General features: G+C 52.9%; 1 protein-coding gene across 7 annotated transcripts in view; it reads right to left on the minus strand.

Moving 5' to 3' along the window:
* Positions 1 to 17,243, minus strand: part of NFATC2 (nuclear factor of activated T cells 2) — a 145,666-nt gene continuing 128,423 nt past the window's right edge. For 3 of the 7 annotated variants that reach the window (XM_025039982.1, XM_015597190.2, XM_015597189.2), the window contains exon 10: positions 1 to 2,853. In XM_025039982.1, coding sequence (XP_024895750.1) covers positions 2,798 to 2,853 — 56 coding nt within the window. In that variant the 3' untranslated portion in view covers positions 1 to 2,797. Of the gene's footprint in view, positions 2,854 to 9,979; positions 10,068 to 17,243 lie in introns of all 7 variants that reach the window. The other 4 variants (XM_015597193.2, XM_015597191.2, XM_015597192.2 and 1 more) reach the window with 3 other exon arrangements.

Consider the following 17,243-nt stretch of genomic DNA (forward strand, 5'->3'; position numbering starts at 1 on the left):
TTAATTTGGATCGCTATTATATATTATCAAGCAGCAGTATTTTTGTACAATGCAGGAAGACTCATCCACTTTGGATACAGACGACATTCAGCAGCCCGGTTGCTGTTGCAAGTGCTAGCTACATATTTACATCACCTCGAATGTAGCAAGTGCAAACCTCCACCTAACCATGACCTAACCCTTCTGACACACGTGCAGCACACACACCTTAGACATCCTCGCTTTCTCATTCTCTTAGAGGATATGATTGCCTCTTACCATCCTGAAACTATCTCATGAGGATTTTTTACTCTTGGCAAAATTTCCTCCTGGCATTTGTAACTGACAAGACCCTCCCGACAGCTGTCAGTTCCCAGTACACGTTCCGTTGCCTGTTTATGTCTCAAAACCAGTGCTTCTGTTTCTCCTTCCTTTGCTATTTGGTATAGTTGTTTTCTGGAAGTGTTTTCCTGTAATATCCAGCTCAGATGTCTTAGAAAAAGAGCGTTGGAGTGTGTATTATACGCACACACGTACAACATATACACGTAGAGGAGTTTGAACTATCAGGAGGCCGTTTTCACTAACGGGGTTAGAAAACCGATGGAAAATGCATTCATTAGTCTTTTTCCACCCTGTGCTCAGTGAAGCTGAGCGACTTTGCTACAATAGCAGGAAGGCACTTGGGTAAAACATTCAGATAACTGAGGAAAGGCCAAATTCCCTCATGTGCAAAAAATGGCTCCTAGCCAGGGCAAGTGAGAACAAGTCACTTGCCAAGCACTTCGGCTCTTCCCTGGTGAATTCGGTGTTGCTGGCGGGAAAGGTCTCTGGGTAAAGCTGCTTGGATCAGGAACTCTGTAATAATTAGGAAGAATTTTGCATCGCCGAAGCTTTGCAACAGCCGTTACCTTCTTACTGTCATTGTTTAAAAGAATTTCGCAAAACTCCGTGCTTGGGGTGGCTGGAGAAGAGGTCCCCAGTTGTTGGGGGAAAATAAATGCTCGGACTTGACCAAAAGGTTACAGACAGGTGGATGCAAAGGCCCTAACGTGGACATTCTGTCCTCTGTCTGGGACGCCACACACACCAGGCACAGTCACCAAATCCTGGGCTCCTAGCCCAGCTCGCAGGAGGGTTTTGCCTCTGGGTAACCTTGATGAGAAAGCCAAGACGGAGAAAACCCAAGCGGGCCCTTCACCGCCACGATTCCCTTCTCGGCCTCTGCCCAGCAGATTTGGTTGAGAAATCACTGGAAGGACAGCCTTGTGGAGAGTGCTCGGGATGCTCACACTGTGTCGATTACTAGGGAAGCAGCCAAATGGCTGGAAATGAATCCCCGGCTCCTCTTGGGGTGTCTGCAGTAAATGCAAACAAAACACATCCTGGTGATAAAAACTCACTGAGAACTTCGAGGGTTTTGTGTGCAATAATTGCACAAAAAGAAAAAGACTCTAGAAGACCCTGGGTGTGCTCAGTGGTAAGAAACAGCCGGGGGAGGGGGAGAGGGGGAATCACACACACCTGGTCATTCGATCTAAGGGACGGGCCTCTGTGAGCGGACCTGCTTCTATCCAGATGAGCCCTGTGCTGGACCTGGCAGCTGATGCAGATGGGTTTGGGGCCCGAGCAGGGCTTTGAATGAGTTCAGGTAAAAAATAACCACAGGGCCAACCCCTGAGCTTGAGTGTCCTACTTTGAGTGTAGGCCAGAGAGGGGAGAATTCAGCCCTTTTCTTCCATCCGGGGGGGGGGGGGCGGGGCAGGCGGGGAGGGAGCACTCACAGAAACACTTCGGGTGCTGCCTGCCTCATTCCACAACCATTTTACTTAAAAATACCTGTACTTTTTGGGGGAGGGCGGGGCGGGGAGGGTTTGCTTTAGGCCTTCCGCCATTCCTTCTCAACATTCAATGTACACGCTTGAGATTCTTCTTAACGACTTCATGGGAAAGCACTCTGGCTGTTAGGAAGAAAGCAAGCAGGACCGTCCGAAAGCTGTTAGGTTGCAGGCGGCAGCAGACGGGGCTCGCTCTGCAGCCTGGGCGACTGTCTCCAGTCCATGACCACACGCTGCAGGACGAGGAGCAGCTGGCCGAGAAGGCTCCACCTTAGCCGCCTTGGCCAGCTTTTCGAAGCAGGCAAAAAGTGTACACATGTCATAACTTAACGCCAAGAAGTTTTAACAGGTGATCTGGTACGGGCCAGACAGTTTTGCTTCAGAATGGGAACTTAAAAAGGAGCCGTGGCCCAGGGGCGGTGGCATGGGATAGCTGACCCCTAAGGACGGTGGTCTGGCGTCTGCATTCCTTCGCTGTAAGCGGACTCGGGCCCCGTTCTTTCTCTTGTTCTGTTGGAGAACCCCTTTCCTTCAAAAGGTACAGGAGCTGTATCTGTGACCTGGAAAAATGAACGCAAGGGCTGGGGTTTAATCACGGGGCCCACGTCCTCCGCCCCCGCCCAGCCCGTGCCCTGCGCTCCGGACGCTCCGTGGTCGGGCGGGTTCCGACGCGCTGTCTCGTTCAGAATTGTGTTTTTGGTCAGCAGGCACTTAAGGTTTGGATGGGACACACCGTTAAAAGTCAACCGAGATGCTCTTTGGGATTTAAAACAAAACAAAAACAAATCGAAAGGCAGAGCGTCCTCTCTGGTGTTTCTAGAGGGAGGTGGCGAGCTCTTGAGTCAGAGTCAGCTTTCTGCCAGAGCAGCGTCCCGCGTGTGGACTCCGGGCCCGAAGGTGGACAGGAAAGGAAACAGAGGTGAGGGCAGCGGGAGGCTCCGAGGGGTCAGATACGGGAGGTGTCTTGCTAATGGCTTCTTCTACGTCTGATTTCTGGCGGGAGGTCCTGAAAACTCCTTCCTGATAATTTCATTAACTACAAGAGAAGAGAGAGAGAGAAAGAGAGAGAGAGGGAGGGAGGGAGGACGAGTCAGAGGCCACCGAAATCACGGATCACATTCGCTTTCTAGAACCTAAAGCAATCGGGCTGTTTTTTTTAAAAAAAAAAACACATTTCTGGTTTCTGCGGTAATGTGTTTAACAATTTTTAACAGAAGAAATGACTTCCTACGTTTTTTTTTTCCCCCCCGGGCAATAATATTTTGTGATACAGATTTGTCGGTGACAATGTCCAAATGGTTAACTTTAAAAAATCGTGGTGGAAACGGAGCTGGGCTCTCGCCTTTGTATCTAATGCACGTTAGGCTCTTTACCAAACTCCTTCCATCCAGGAAATACCTACTCCGTGACCCAAATAGTTCCCTGACCCGTAAAACATACAGCTCTCCAAAGAGGGGCCTTTTAAAAAGAGTTGGTGAGAACACCTGAGACAAAGACTCGCCATCAGTGGAAACATAATCATTTCTTTCAGCAGAACCAGGGTTCCCCCCCCACACTTTCACGCCCCCTCCCCACCCCCCACACGCATTGCCAATCTCCTGAAGGGGAAAGTGTCTTCAGAAGGGCCCTGGAAAATGCAGTCACCCCTTGCCCCAGAAAAATCTGTGGAATTCCTAGCAGAGAACCAAGAATGCAATGCCAGCCACGGGCATCGAGGAGCTGGCTACGTTCCCCATTGGGCCACAAATCTAGGGCACTAGTTCCTGGAACCAAGGCAGCAAGGTGTTAGAGCAGTGGGTCTTAGGGAGAGGGTTCCTTCTGCATTCTTAGAAAGAAGCTGCCATCAGTGGCAGCCCAGGCACAGGGTGTGCACAGGGTTCAGTTTGGCAGCTGGATAGTGTTGACCGGCCCCGGGGGTGGCAGAGGAGAGGAGGCAGACCCCTTTGGGGTCCCATCAAAGGTAGCTGAATCTCCCCTAAGTTCGGGCACCGAAATCTTCCCACGGCCTCCTCCTTTTTTCTCATCTCGGCCCTAATCCCACAGTTACAGGTGGAAAATTCACGGTGAGGGTTCACTGTTGAGATCTGCTCAAAGCCTCTCCCTGTTCAAGCTGGGGCCTCCGAGGTCCGGGGTGCTGTTCCCAGGGAGACAGACCCCGGCTGGGATGTCTGCAACCCCCATAAGAAGAGGCGAGCAGACAGAAACTGCTGCAGAGCTGGACAAGCCAGGCTTGACTCTCGGCTCCCTCCCTCACTGGCCGCGTGACTTTACCTCTTTGTGCCTCAGTTTCCTCGTCTGTAAAGTGGGAATCGTACTGGTGTGTATCCTTCGGGGCTGCTGTGAGGGCGGTAGGGTCTGCGTACATACAAGCTCCTAGCAATGGCTGGTAAGTGCTTTTCAGTAGCCGTTAGTCACGATGGTTAGTGAGGACCCTGCGTTTTGTGTTGGACCCTGAACCCGTTGCTTTGTTTTATGCCCGAAACCCGTCAGTCACCGCTTGCTGCTGTTCAGACGCAGGCTGGAAGCATGTGCGAGGTGAGCGGTCAGGTTCTGAAGGGCTGGACGGCCAGGCAGAATCCCACGTCTGCCGCTCGCTGCCCCTTGCCTTAGAGCTAGAACTGCTCGGTGCCTCAGTTTCCCCATCCGCAAACTGAGTACAGAAACGTTATCCCGCTTCGAGAGTGGAGCTCGGATGAGGTGGCACAAGTGAAGGAGACCACCGCAGTGCCCAGGACCTAGCAGGTGTTGGCCCGTAGTGTGTACGTGTTAGATACGCACGTATGTACTAGAATGTGACACGTGTGTTAACGTGTGAGAATGTTCGTATCAGAATAACAGACCTTCCCAAAGTGTGGAAATGGATCCGTCCACGGGAACGCAGAGGGTGAACTCACAGACTGGGCTAACCAGCACTGGATGGGCACTCATGGTGTGCCAGGTACCCGCCGACGCCCGGGAACCGCACCCCCTGTGACCCCGCGGGGCCTGGCGAGCGGTGGGGCCGGGGTGGGGCAGGCGTGCCCTTCGTGAGGCGGCCGTGACCGCAGAATGCCAGGGGGCGGAGGGGTCACTGCAGCTTCATGCGAAGCTTTCAAAGCCCGGATTCTGAAGAGCTTCCTGTTTTCTCAGCGTAGGAAATGAGAGGGGTCCATCCTTAGTGGGAACTTTCCACAGCCTCAGCTTTCTAAAAATAGCCGGTAGGCAGAGATGGTGGCACCACAGCCCTCACCAAAGGGTCCAAAGGGTCGTCCCCGGGGCAGGGGTGGGGCAAGCTGGGAGACCCGTCAGGCCAGCGGAAGTGGCCGTCCCCTCCTGCTTCCAGGTAAAGCTAATAGCACGACCCAGACCCTCACCCGGGTGGGGGCAGGGAGCTGGCCGTGCAGGGGGCACCCACTCAAACCCCGCCGAGAGCTCTCGGGGTCGAGGAACCTTCTCTCTCTGAACCTCAGAGCTTGGCTTCCCTGGCTCTGAACAAGGAGAAAGTTCTAGAGCAGCAATGCTAGCTGGGTGGTAGCGATGGCAGCGCAGCCACGTCGTCAGTCTGAGAGCTCGGGCTCCAAGGGCCCTGCTCCTGCCAGGACCTCGCCTCCCGCTGCACGGCGACCACGCTGCCTTCCATTGTGCCCTGGACCAGGTGCCCAGCTCCTGCCCCGGAGCCCGGCCCGGCCCGGCCTCCCCGCCCCCTCCACTTCCCGCCCTCACTCGCTGCCTTCAAGGCTCTGGGAAGCCTGCCCCGGTGGGGGTCTGCGGTGCCCCCCACCCCAACTGCGCACCCCCTTTCCTCCTCCATTTTCAGTTCCTGGCAGGTCAGGAGTGCTCCGTGCGTGTGTTCTCGTTCCCCACTGCCGCCCTAGCCCTCGGACAGTGCTTGGTACTTAGGAAGACCTCAAACTTATTAATCGGTAAGAAAAGGGAAGCTTAGAAAGGGGTTAAGGAGCCTCGGGTCACCCTGTCAGCACTGGGATTTGACCCCCGGTCTGAGTGCTGAACAATATTCTAAGTCATCGCCATCAGCATTTTTCATTCAAGGAATGTTTTGAGCATCTATCCTGTGTCAACCTTTCCTCCCACCTCTTCCCAAATCGGGCCACAGGCGATTCTCCAAATAGTCTCTCTCCTCGTCCAAATCCTGACTTCCCTCCTGCCCCTGTTCCTACACCCCCTTTTCCTGGAAGCCAACTCACAGTCCTACCAGGGGCCCTCCACTCCCTCCAGAAGCTAGTACAGTTGACCCTTGAACAATGTCAGGGCTGGGGCTCCAAACCCCGCCCCCCTTGCATTTGAAAATCTACATATAACTATTAATAGCCCGCTCTATTCAGTAAGGAAGCCTTACTGTATAACAAACAGTTGATTAACTCATATGTTACATGGGTTATATAGTGTCTTCTCGTAACAAAGCTAGAGAAAAGAAAATGTTAAAATCATAAGAGAAGATACATTGAGAGTATTTATTGAAAAAAAAAAATCCACACATAAGTGGACTTTGCCTTTCAAACCATGTTATTCAAGGGCCAACTGTACCGAATTCTCAAAATGCTTTGCTTGTCCCTCTTGTGCCAGGCTCTGTCACCTGTATCCCCACGGTACCATGCAGGTGCCTAACGCGTGCATCTTAGCCCACCACCAGGACCCCACACCACCAGCCTAGGTCACTTGGTTTAGGGAAGCCGATTCTTCGTCACCCATTTGACAGATGGGGTGTCGATCTACGACTTGTCTGAAGCCTTTTCCCTATGAAAGAGTATAAGCCATTCACACTGACTGAGGGCTAACTACGTGCCAGGCACTGCACTGAGCGCTAAGTTATTTCTCACACCAAACCTAGTCATAGTATCGTGCTCGTTTGATGGATGGAGAAATGGAGACAGGCAGGCCCTCGCCAAAGCGGGCGAAGGGGCGGGATCAGGACCTGAACCCAGGGCCCATTTCATTAACCCATATGCTCTGCGGCCGCGTGGCTGGCACAGAGACTGCACTAATAATCTCGGTAGTCGTCACCTTTCTCCTGGGGCCCTGGAGTCCTCTGCATCTAATGTGTGAGTCAGGAAAAAGCAAGGGCGGCCTCTGCTAAGTCAGCGACGGAAGAGGCCGTGAGCTGAGTGGTTAAAGTGGTCACTGAGTGTCACTTTCTTAGAACAGAATTGAGGCCAGTGGGGTTGCGTCTGCCACAAACGCCCCGACCTTTCATTGCCCCTAGGGCACCATCATGAAGACGCTGACCATGAACGTGTCTGTCACCTCAAGGTGGTTTCTGAGCCTGACACCTGCAGCTGAAGCCAGAAGAGAAAAGGTGGACAGATGTACGTACAGAGAAATCATGCACTTTTCTCTTTAAAACTCCAAAAAATAAATCTGTAACATTTTCAGTATACACGACAAAAAGCCATTTCTACATAAAGGTGTTACAAATCAAGAAATTATAACTATTCCAATAAATGGCTGTGGACATATAGAGCATATACAAGGGGTCACCAAACTTCCTGTAAAGGGCCAGTAAAAATATTTTCAGCTTTGTGGGTCCTATGGCCCTTAACTCCTCAGCTCTGCTGCTGTAGCATGGAAGCAGCCACAGACAATATGTGAGCAAGTAGCTGTGGCTGTGTACCAATAAAACTTTATCAAAACAGGCCGGGGTCCAGATTCGGTCTGAGTTGTGATTTAATGACCCCTAGTATATACCAATGGCAAAGAAAAAAAGGAAAGCAGAGTGTTTTCTTCACCTACTTTTTGGGGGGTGACAATCTGGGGAAGCCAGTGCCTCTTACTAGTACTGTTTGTTCATTAGGCAATTCTGGGTTGACTTAGTGTTAAATGTCTGAAAACTGAATTCTGTGAGCATCCCACTCTGCCCCAGGAATTTTCCGATTCACTTGAAGGCCCAGACACCTGCATGCTGACTTCCTCCTTTCAGCTGAGCTCAGAGGTTCTCGAAGGCAGAAGAATGGCTGCTCGGGGTTGCACACAGAAAACCACACATCTGCTTTTAGGTGCAATTTAAGAGCCTCTCCAGGGTTTCTAACTCCGGGCCTTGTCTCCTTAACTGCTGACTTTGGAACTTAATCCCCTGAGAAAGGAGCAACAGGAAGGGAGTGGAGAGACCCCATCCTGCTTCTGTCCCAAACCTCAAGCATGCTTTCTACAGTCTGGTTAGACCACGTGAGTGCCCACGAGAGCCTGGGGCCAGCCACAGGCCATGGCCAGAAAGACACTCAAGCCTGGATGGGAACCGGGGAGGCTGCACGGTCCAGGTCAAGTCAGAGAGTCCGAGAGCCAGCAGGGGTGCAGGGCCTGCCCCCCACCCTCTCCTTCATCCCGTGGTGCCTTGCTGCATTCATTCCTGAAACCCATGCTGGGGGCGAGATGAGATGGCTGGCCCAGAAATCACATGACGTGTTTTCTGGGTGCTTCTGCCTTTAGTTCCAACTGCTCGTGGAAAGCTACTCGGAGCCAAGAGTGACCTCCAGGGCCCGAACTGTTTTCTGGGCACCAGGCCTGTTTGTCCCCACTGGCACGTGGAAAGGGCGGAGGAGGAAAGGCGGCCATCGGCCTTCCCGTGACTGTGGGATCGAAACCGGAATGATCTGTCCTCTGAGCACGAAGCTGTCCCAGGGCCCTGCTTTTTGCTGGCTAAGTAACTCCCTAGCCTCCCCTCCCCTCCCGGCCGTCTCTACGTGCCCTGGTGGCGCCTGGGAACGAGCTTTCCAGAGCGGCCGGGCCAGCGTTTAGAGACACGGTGACAAGGACAAAAAGCCCCTGATGGGCCCACAGACGGGCGTGGGGTCCTAAGAGGCGTTTCGCGGTCCTAAGTCCCCTCTGAGGCCGTGCAGCTCGGGGCCGGCCTGCCAGGTCAGAAGCATTGCCGCGTTCCATCGCCAGGGCGGGAAGAAGCACATTGAAAAAGGCCTTTTCTTTTTTTGCTTCTCTCAGTGGCTACACGCTCAGCACTGACGTTTCAGCTGCACGTGTGTCATCCCGACTCCTCGGATGCAAAGCCCTCGGCAGGGAGTCCGACATCTGGTGGGCATCCAGCAAATGTTCGCTAGTCCTATTGTCGCCTTTGTCTGCTGACAGTGTGTGATGGTCATGGTTGAGAATGTGCCAGAGGAAACGCCCATCCCGAGGGTTCCTGCAGCCCTTGGGAAGTGTCTCGGCAGTGGCATCCCAGAGGTTGGGGAAACGTGGTTTGGGACGCCAGCTCCGCCGTGTGTGCTAATAGGCATGGCATCTGTGTTTTCAGAGCGGGCCAGCAGTGTGATGCTTCTGAGGACTTCCGGGTCTGGCCTCGGATGTCATAAACCCACTTTCACTGACAAAGGGACCATTCGAAAGCCACAGCCCCGCGAGTGGGGGGAGATGGCAGGAGGCGTGTAAGCCAAAGACACTGATGCTGGCTGCCTTCTGGTGAGTGCTTAACCATATGTGCTGGGCACTGCGTGCTCACCGATTCTAATCAGAATGGGCAGAGGATGAAAAGCAGTAGCATCTGAACAGCTGAGGCACAGAGAGGTAAAGCAACACCCTCGCTGTCCAGAATCCAAAGTCGAAGGAGGTGGACCTACTGCCTGCAGCTCAATGAGCGGCTCTGCTGAGCTCGGCAAGAAAACCACAACTCCACCCTGGACCCGAGCCGCGAGCTGAGTTGATGAGATCAAGATTGGAAATTACCTCAGCACAGTAAGCTTCAAAAGTAGGTTCCTGAGTTTTTGATCTACTGCCCTCTCTGTCTCCCCAACACAGAACCCGCCACTGATGAAGTGCCTCCCTAGCTGGATACACCAAGCAAAGTAGACCGAACCCAAAAGGAGCTGGTACGGGGGGCAGGAAAACTTGCAAATGCAGGAACATGACATAGCTGCATTCTTCCTGGGACAGGGTGATGGGCCCCTGGGAGAGCATGCAAATTCCCAGAGCCCCACCCTCCTCCCTCCCCAACCTTGAGCTCCAGCCTCACAGACTCAGTGAATCCCAGGGACGTCCCCTTATAAAGAGGTGGGGACCAGCCCTTAAGAGCAGGAAATAGTGTCTGTGAGGATGGACTTCAGGTTGCAAAGTTTTCTTTGACTAAAAAAAAAAAAAAAGAAAAAAGAAAAAAGAAAAAAATTCAAGTTAAGGAAACACACAGCTGGAAAACAAAAGGAGAGGCAGAAGATATCGATTACCTTTAACTTTGATTTCTCGGATCAAAGATCACAGTCATTCTGTTTCATAATATGTTTTGTATCCAGCTAAGGTGTGTGTCTATCAGCTCTGAAAAAGATTTGCAAAACCATTTTTGAGAAGAAGAAGAAAAGTCATCTTCTAACTCACGCTAACATTATCCATTTAATGAATATCTCTTAACCTGGGGCCACTCAGAATCCAGGACAGACCGGGACCCTCTGCTATAGTTTAAGCCCAAATTCAGTGTCATCTTAATATTTGTGCCGGAAATCACCCCAAACCAGGGTAATAATCACTGAGAGGAGGGACTTTGTGCAAAAAATGGGGATCTCTGAGATCGAAGTGTGTCAGCAAGATTACGGTGGTGTTTTTTTTGGTTTGTTTTTTTTTTTAAAGCTAGACAAAACTGGTCATGTCACAAAGTTTCAAATCATGGCCAACTAGCGAGATAAAATGTTAAAAGCTAGCTTCTGCTGTAATCAAGGGATATTAGAATTTCATGAGGGATTTACTCAAATTTAATCCTCCATCCGGCTTTCGTGTATGCTAAACTTGACCTCGTTTTTTTCTTACCAGTGATAACGACCTCATTAGGCATGCAAATTCCTAAGAATGCAGATTTTCTTCCTATTTTTTTTTTCGGTCAACAACGAGAAATAGAAGTTCTATTTTCATAGCCCCCTGCCCCATCAGAGCAGCGAAGGTACTTAAAAGGAGCTGGGAGCAGTCTACCTCACAAACCATTCAGTTATATCACATTTTCTCAATTTTAAATCACAATAATCTCCCCTCTGTAGCTGTATAACAGCTACAGCTTTCAAAACACTTGTTGTTTCCATCTGCCTTTCCATGGCCAAATTACAAGCCAGGGTCCATTCTGAGAGCCTGAGTAAGAAACATTTTCTGAGATGAATTTCTTCCAGGGAGTGATCCAGTTTCTACTAGATGCCTCTTTAGTAGCATCATTAGATAAACCAGGATGCTCTTTCAAGGTGAGGCACAAACGCCCTGAAATCTCATCTTCAAGGCACTGAACACTCGGGCAGCGCTTTTCAGCAGTTCCAGGCCTGAACTCCCAACCGCTGGGCTCCGAGAAGTTTCGTTTGCTGGGGTCTGGTCGGGGTTGCTCCCGAGCTGCTGCAGCTCAGGACAGAATAACCACATCCCGTCTCCTCCTCAGCCACTGCCGTAAACAGCTTGGACCATGCATCTCAGGCCACGCCATCTCCTTCAGTGAAATTCCAGGAGGCTGTGGCCCTAAGGCAGTGCCCTCACTGTGTCTGCCTGTCTCTGCGACACCCTGGCTTCTTCCAAACCCAAGGGCAGAAGGCACTGTCAACTCACCCAGGGTCTTAAAATACCACCTCTATCCTGACAGTGGCCAAATTAATGTTTTCAGCCCAGACCTCATCCCTGAACTTCAGACTGGGAAATGCCCACTGGGCATCTCAGACGTGGCCAAAACCGATCTCGTAACTCACCACCACCCCTACTTCCCTCTACAAAATAGCTCCGTTTTACTTGTTCCGACTGTAGGAAGCATGGTCCCTTCTTCTGGTTGTTTAGGTCAACCTTGGTCACAGCCCACATCCCCTCCTTACACCAACGCTTCTGGACCTACCCTCAGAATACCCCCGGAAACTCAGACCTCCGCCACGTCCTGTCTAGATCACTGCCCTGCTGCCTCACCTGTCACCCCGCCTCTGTGCTGGGACCCCTGGTCTCTGCTCAACAGCCGCAGGCTGGATCTTATTGGAACGTAAGGTAGAGCGTTTGGCTCAGTTGTTACTCCTGAGGAAGAAAACAGCTCCAAAGCTGCTCTAATGGCTAAAACATTTTGACCGTATCCATATGTACCCATTCAAGTAATGCTTAGTAGGTATCAGGTGCCAGGCACATTCCAAGGTCACGCCCTTGGAGCAGCGATTTGAATCGGGGCAGAACCCCAGGCACCAGCCAGGCTCCTAACGCCGGCTGGCCAGTTCGTGGTGAGTCTCAGTGGACTCAAAAGACCAGGCCCAGAGAAGCTGAGCCTGCTCCATTTCCACTCCCTGCCCCTTGTCAACAGAGTTCGGAGAATTTTTAAAGCATCAAACTGATCAGTTTGTCTGTGGTCTTTTGAGGTGCAACTTCCTGTTTAGTCATGAAGTTTCACTCTTTGTCTCTTGGTGGAAGACAAGCAACCAGAGCCAGAGGAAAGGCCTGTTTTAATTCAACCAAGATCCAGAATTCAGCCCAAGCCCCAGACCACCAGCAGCCACCTCAGTCCTCGGGTGGCGGTTCATGTGCCTTATTTCACCCTCACAACTGTCTCGGGGTTTGGTGCTGTCATGCTCGTTTCTCAGGTCAAGCTACTGAGGGAGAGAAACGTCAAATGACTTGTCCAGGAACAGCCCCCTGGTGCTGGGCAGAGCCAAGATCGGGCCTCAGCACTCCCGTGTTTAGAGTCACCATATGCTAGGTGACACCAATAAACCCTCCCAAAGACAGGTTGGCCTTTGTTGGTGTCACCTAGTAGTATATGGTAGGGAGGGAGGCCTCTGGTCCTAGAATCACTCACTGCCCCATCTGGTGGTCTTTGACGCTATAGCTGAAGACTTGTACAGTGATGTTGCATTTTTACAACCCTAGGCACAAATCAGTGAATCCTCCCACTGGTCTTGTGGATGAGACGATCATTTCACTTATGGATTGGAAATGGTTCACCGATTAACCAACACTGATAATTAACATGAAAGCATAAGGTGTCGACAAATAAAATACAGAGACATACAGCCTTGACAGGCAAAAACACAGACCCAAGAATCTGTCACCTTGACAAAATATACCGCTAGCTTCCAGGCTTCTGAGCACAGACACGCATGTTTCAGTGAGATGGAATTTGGTGGACAGACCTGTGTGCGCCTGTGTCATGAGCTGCTGGTAACTAGACAGGCTGGTCTAAGGCGCATTCGGTTCGATGGTCCTACAGTGAAGATACCGACGTCCCTCCCAGCGGGCACAGAACATGCTACCACCTTATCCGTTCTCCGCTTTGTCCACAATTACACATCAGCTTACAAACGAGGGAGAAACAGCCTGGACTTCCTCCAAGCCAAGCTGCCCCAACGAGGAAGGACTGAGCGACTGTGTCAACTCAGACCGGAGGCACGCTCACCCCTCTGCCCAGCCCCTTTCTGCAGTTCAGCAGAGTTTCTCGTGACGGCACGCAGCCAGCCCGCGCCTCTCCCCTCACGCAGCCACCCAGCTCGCAGGTAGCAACCACAGGCCGGAAAGCGTTCTAAACAAACCACGGCTGGCTTCCTTGTCCTTCTGCCGTTGAGTCATGACCTTGACCCCAAAACTCTGCTGAGCGGCCTCAGCCACAAAGCATTGCAAAATAAATTGTTGCCTTTTTTTTTTTTTTAAACAAAAGAGAAACAAAAGAAAAATAATTGTTACTACATCCAATTGAGACTCTGGAAAGAAACAGTGATCCAAACCCACAGAGCAGCCTGTGACCACAAATGAGATGATAAAATAAATACCTAACTGTTCGAGAAGCCATCCTTCTGCTTTGGGGTGGAGCGAGTCACCAAACATTTATGTTAAGGTATCTGAGTTTACTTATTCTTGCTCACGCATGAAAGATGGAACTGAGGCTGGGGTAGGCGGGTCAGACCCTCCAGGTAGGTCAGCAGGTGGAAGTCTGGAGGAGCAAGAAACACTTCCATCCATAGCCACTTTCCTCATGTCACAGAATAGCACAAAACGTCCTTGTGGCCTCTCGCAGGAGGTCCAACCCCCCGGTGTGCCCCCCGAGACCTTTCCTTCGAAAATCAGCATGGCCCCTGCTGCTTAGAAAGGGTTCACTAGATATTTATCGAATCTGCCGGCCTAGCCTCTGCCTCACCATCCCGTAAATTCACCTCCCAGATCATTCCGTGCCCTCCCCCACATGTCGTGACCAGCTCAAAGCACAACTTCCCAAAAAGACAACCACACACGTACGTGCACACGTCTCCTAAGCCCAACAGAAGCCTGTCCCGTAAGGAGGCATCCTGACCCCTCCACACTCCCTTCTCATCTGTCTTATGTCTTGAAATTTCCCCTGCACCCCCAGAGACTCCGGCCACATCTGTCTCCCTCTTGAGGCCCGCAGGTGTGAGAACTGGTTGACCTGCAGCTGCCTGGGCGCGTGGGCCTGTCCACATGTGCACCTGGCAAGCCCTCAGCATGGGGCCCAGCCTTGGACGAGCCCACCTAGCTGCCCACCATCCTGGGGGAGGGAGAGGGCGGGTGCAGGGCCAAACAGCCTCCACCTTCCCGGTCCAGCCAAGGGCCTGCGGCATGAGTAAAAGCAAGATAAACCAGGGACCGCCTGGGCCAGCCAGCCCACCCCTCCTAAGCTCACAGGCGAGAGAAGCCACGTGCTGTCTGGAAAGGAATTCCACCTGGTCCAGAGATTCACAGGTCCAGCTCCAGCATCATCGCTCTCCACTCAAAGCCTGCCCAGAGTGACGGAGAAGGACTGCGTGTGTGTGGCATTACACCAGGTGTCCCTAAAATACATGAACTTTCCCAGGACATGCAGACAGAGCCATAACTCCTGACGCATCCCCTTGACCAGACCTTCCACCCACACAGTCCCTGCTATAGACTGAATCGTGTCCCCCAAATTGCTGTTGGAGCCGTGGGGAGGTGATTAGGGCTATATCCAGCCATGGGGGTGGGGCCCTCATGGTGGGATTAGTGCCCTCAGAAGAGGAGGCTTCAAAGAGCTCTCTGTCTGTCTCTCTGCCACGTGGGGGCACAGAGAGAAGGTGTCCATCTGAGGAGGGCCCTCGCCAGAACCTGACCATGCGGGCACCCCAAACCCAGACTTCCTGCCTCCAGAACTGTTGAGAAAATAAATTTCTGTCGTTTAAGCCACCCAGTCTGTGGCATTCTGTTACGGCATCCTGAACTAAGGCAGTCCCGTAAGCACTGTTCTGCCAAAGTCTCTCCATTTCCGTCCACGTGGTAGGCGTCTGCCAGCGAAGCGACCACCGTTGCAAGGTTACAGCCCAGGTGAAGTGATTTGCCCAAGGTCGTACTGCTGGTCCGCAGTAGGGTTTGAACAAAGTGCGGGCGCTGCTGCCGCGGCCCCAGTTCCCACCGCCACACCTTGGGGCGGTCGGGCTCTGTGCCGGGAAGGCACCCCCCTCTTTGCTGTGCATTCAAATCCTGCTTCTGCGTCCGCACCCAGAGTCAGTGCCGCCTGAGTCTCTCCAGCCAACAGCCCCTTCTCCAATCTCCACCCTCCCCTGACCTCACAAATGCAGCCTTTCCGTGTCTAAGGTTGTACGTCTCTGAGGATGGGGCCACAGATGGCTCGGTGCAGGGGCTGAGCTCGGTGGTGAGGGGCACGCCCCTCAGGGCAGAGTCACAGAGAAACACACTGTTTGTAGCCGGCCTGCTGGGGTTCAAATCCCAGTCAACCACGTCCTGCCATGGACTTGAGGCGAGCCCCAACCTTCTCTTCACCTCCCCTGTAAAAAGTGGCTAATAATTGTTCCTGACCATTTCAGAGGGAAGCGGTGAGTCAGCACGTGGCTGGTGCTGCAAACAGAGTCTGGCACACAGTAAGCACCCCACGTGTGTTGAGGGGATGCAAGCTCACCTTCTGTAAAATGGGTATAATAATGAGCATCTCAGATGTGCAGTGGCTACAGCCGGCACGTGCCGAGCTAATGAGAATCGTGTTCGCAGCCTCTCCTGTTCTCGTGGTTGATGCGTATTAGCCCACCCCACAGAGAACGTACAGTTAACGGAACTGACTGGACGGCCAGGCCACCACCTGTCACCAAAGCACTTTCACCCTGGAAGCCATGTCTGCATTCTGAGAGTGGGTGGATCTGAAGTCAGCCATGCTCTCAGAGATGCGTTTTCACATCCTGCCGAGAGGGCCCCCCTCCTTGGCCACCCTGCACGGTGCACTGGCTGCCCTGGGCCAGCGACATGCACAGCAGCCCTCTGAGTCACCAACATTCTGCAAACCAGAGGCCTCCGGAAGCCAGCCCAGGCAGCAGGCCCGCACAGCACCCAGCCACCCAGACACCTTACCAGCAAGGCTTCGGAATTTACGAGAAAAATGCCCCATGCCGCGTCCCAAACTGTCCCCAGCTCTCGGGATGAGTAAACATGGCAGTTCTGAGGCTCTGGTTTCGAGTAAGAAGCTGAGGTGCTAGCTGGGAGGAGGGCATGCTGCTGGCAGATGGTGAAGGCAGAGGAGCTTGCAGCCAAAAAGGCGCCAAGCTCCCAGGTGGCAAGAGGAGGACACCAGCTAGTCTCCAGGGACACACATCCATCCTGCTCTGGACAAGCAACACGAGACGGGGCACGTCCCCAAACTCAGCTTCCTGGGGCCTTCATCCCGGCACCCTCCCCCAAGCCCACCTCCTTGTCAGCCTCCATGATTCCCGACTCCAAATCCACACGCCACGTGACCCCATCAAGGAGCCAGGAGAGCAGTGCCCGCAGGCAGGGAGCCGAGAGCCGCTCCTCAAGGCCTTGAAGGGGGCGGGGTGGGGGACACGCTCATTGCCACAGTTCCCAGAGCACAGGTGCGCCCAGGCTGATGAAGCGATATTTAGTGGGCACCTGTGTAGACTCCATGCTGTCACACGCCTCGTCTCCTTCATGACACACCGACAGTCCCGTTAGCACGTGCCGGTGCTCACAGAAGCCTAGCATTAGACAGATCCCCGATGGACACAGCCATTTGGTCACACATGGTTACCATGGCAATGGACCCCAGTTTGGGGGCAGGGGTGGCACGGCTCAGGCTGCGAGGACCCTGTATCCTGAAGTCCATGGCATGGTCACGTCAGCCCCTCACTAGGCTGTAATAGCCCGTGAGGGCGGGGACCTCACCTCTCATTCACTGCCACGTCCCCAGCACCCAGAATGGAGCCCGGCACATAGTAGGTGCTCAGTAAAAAATCCACGGAGGGATGGTCCAGAGAACGAGGAACCACAGACCCCTAACTGATCGGATTTAACCAGACTTCGCCATCAGGTCTGGCTTTCGACGGTCTCTAGGAGTTGGTCTGAAACCCTTGGCTGCTGGCAGTAGCTGAACCAGAGGGGACGTGGACCCTCGGCAACGCCAGGGAGCCCGCGTCACCCACGTGAGCACACCGCCCCCCCTCCCCACGAGCCTCTTCGCCAGTCTGCTTCCTGGGGACTTTAGGGTACACAGATCGGAGAAGGGACAGTAAATAGGACCACAGCAGGGAGGGG

Source organism: Pteropus alecto, unplaced genomic scaffold (assembly GCF_000325575.1).
Source record: "Pteropus alecto unplaced genomic scaffold, ASM32557v1 scaffold45, whole genome shotgun sequence".
Classification (NCBI taxonomy): Eukaryota; Metazoa; Chordata; class Mammalia; order Chiroptera; family Pteropodidae; genus Pteropus; species Pteropus alecto.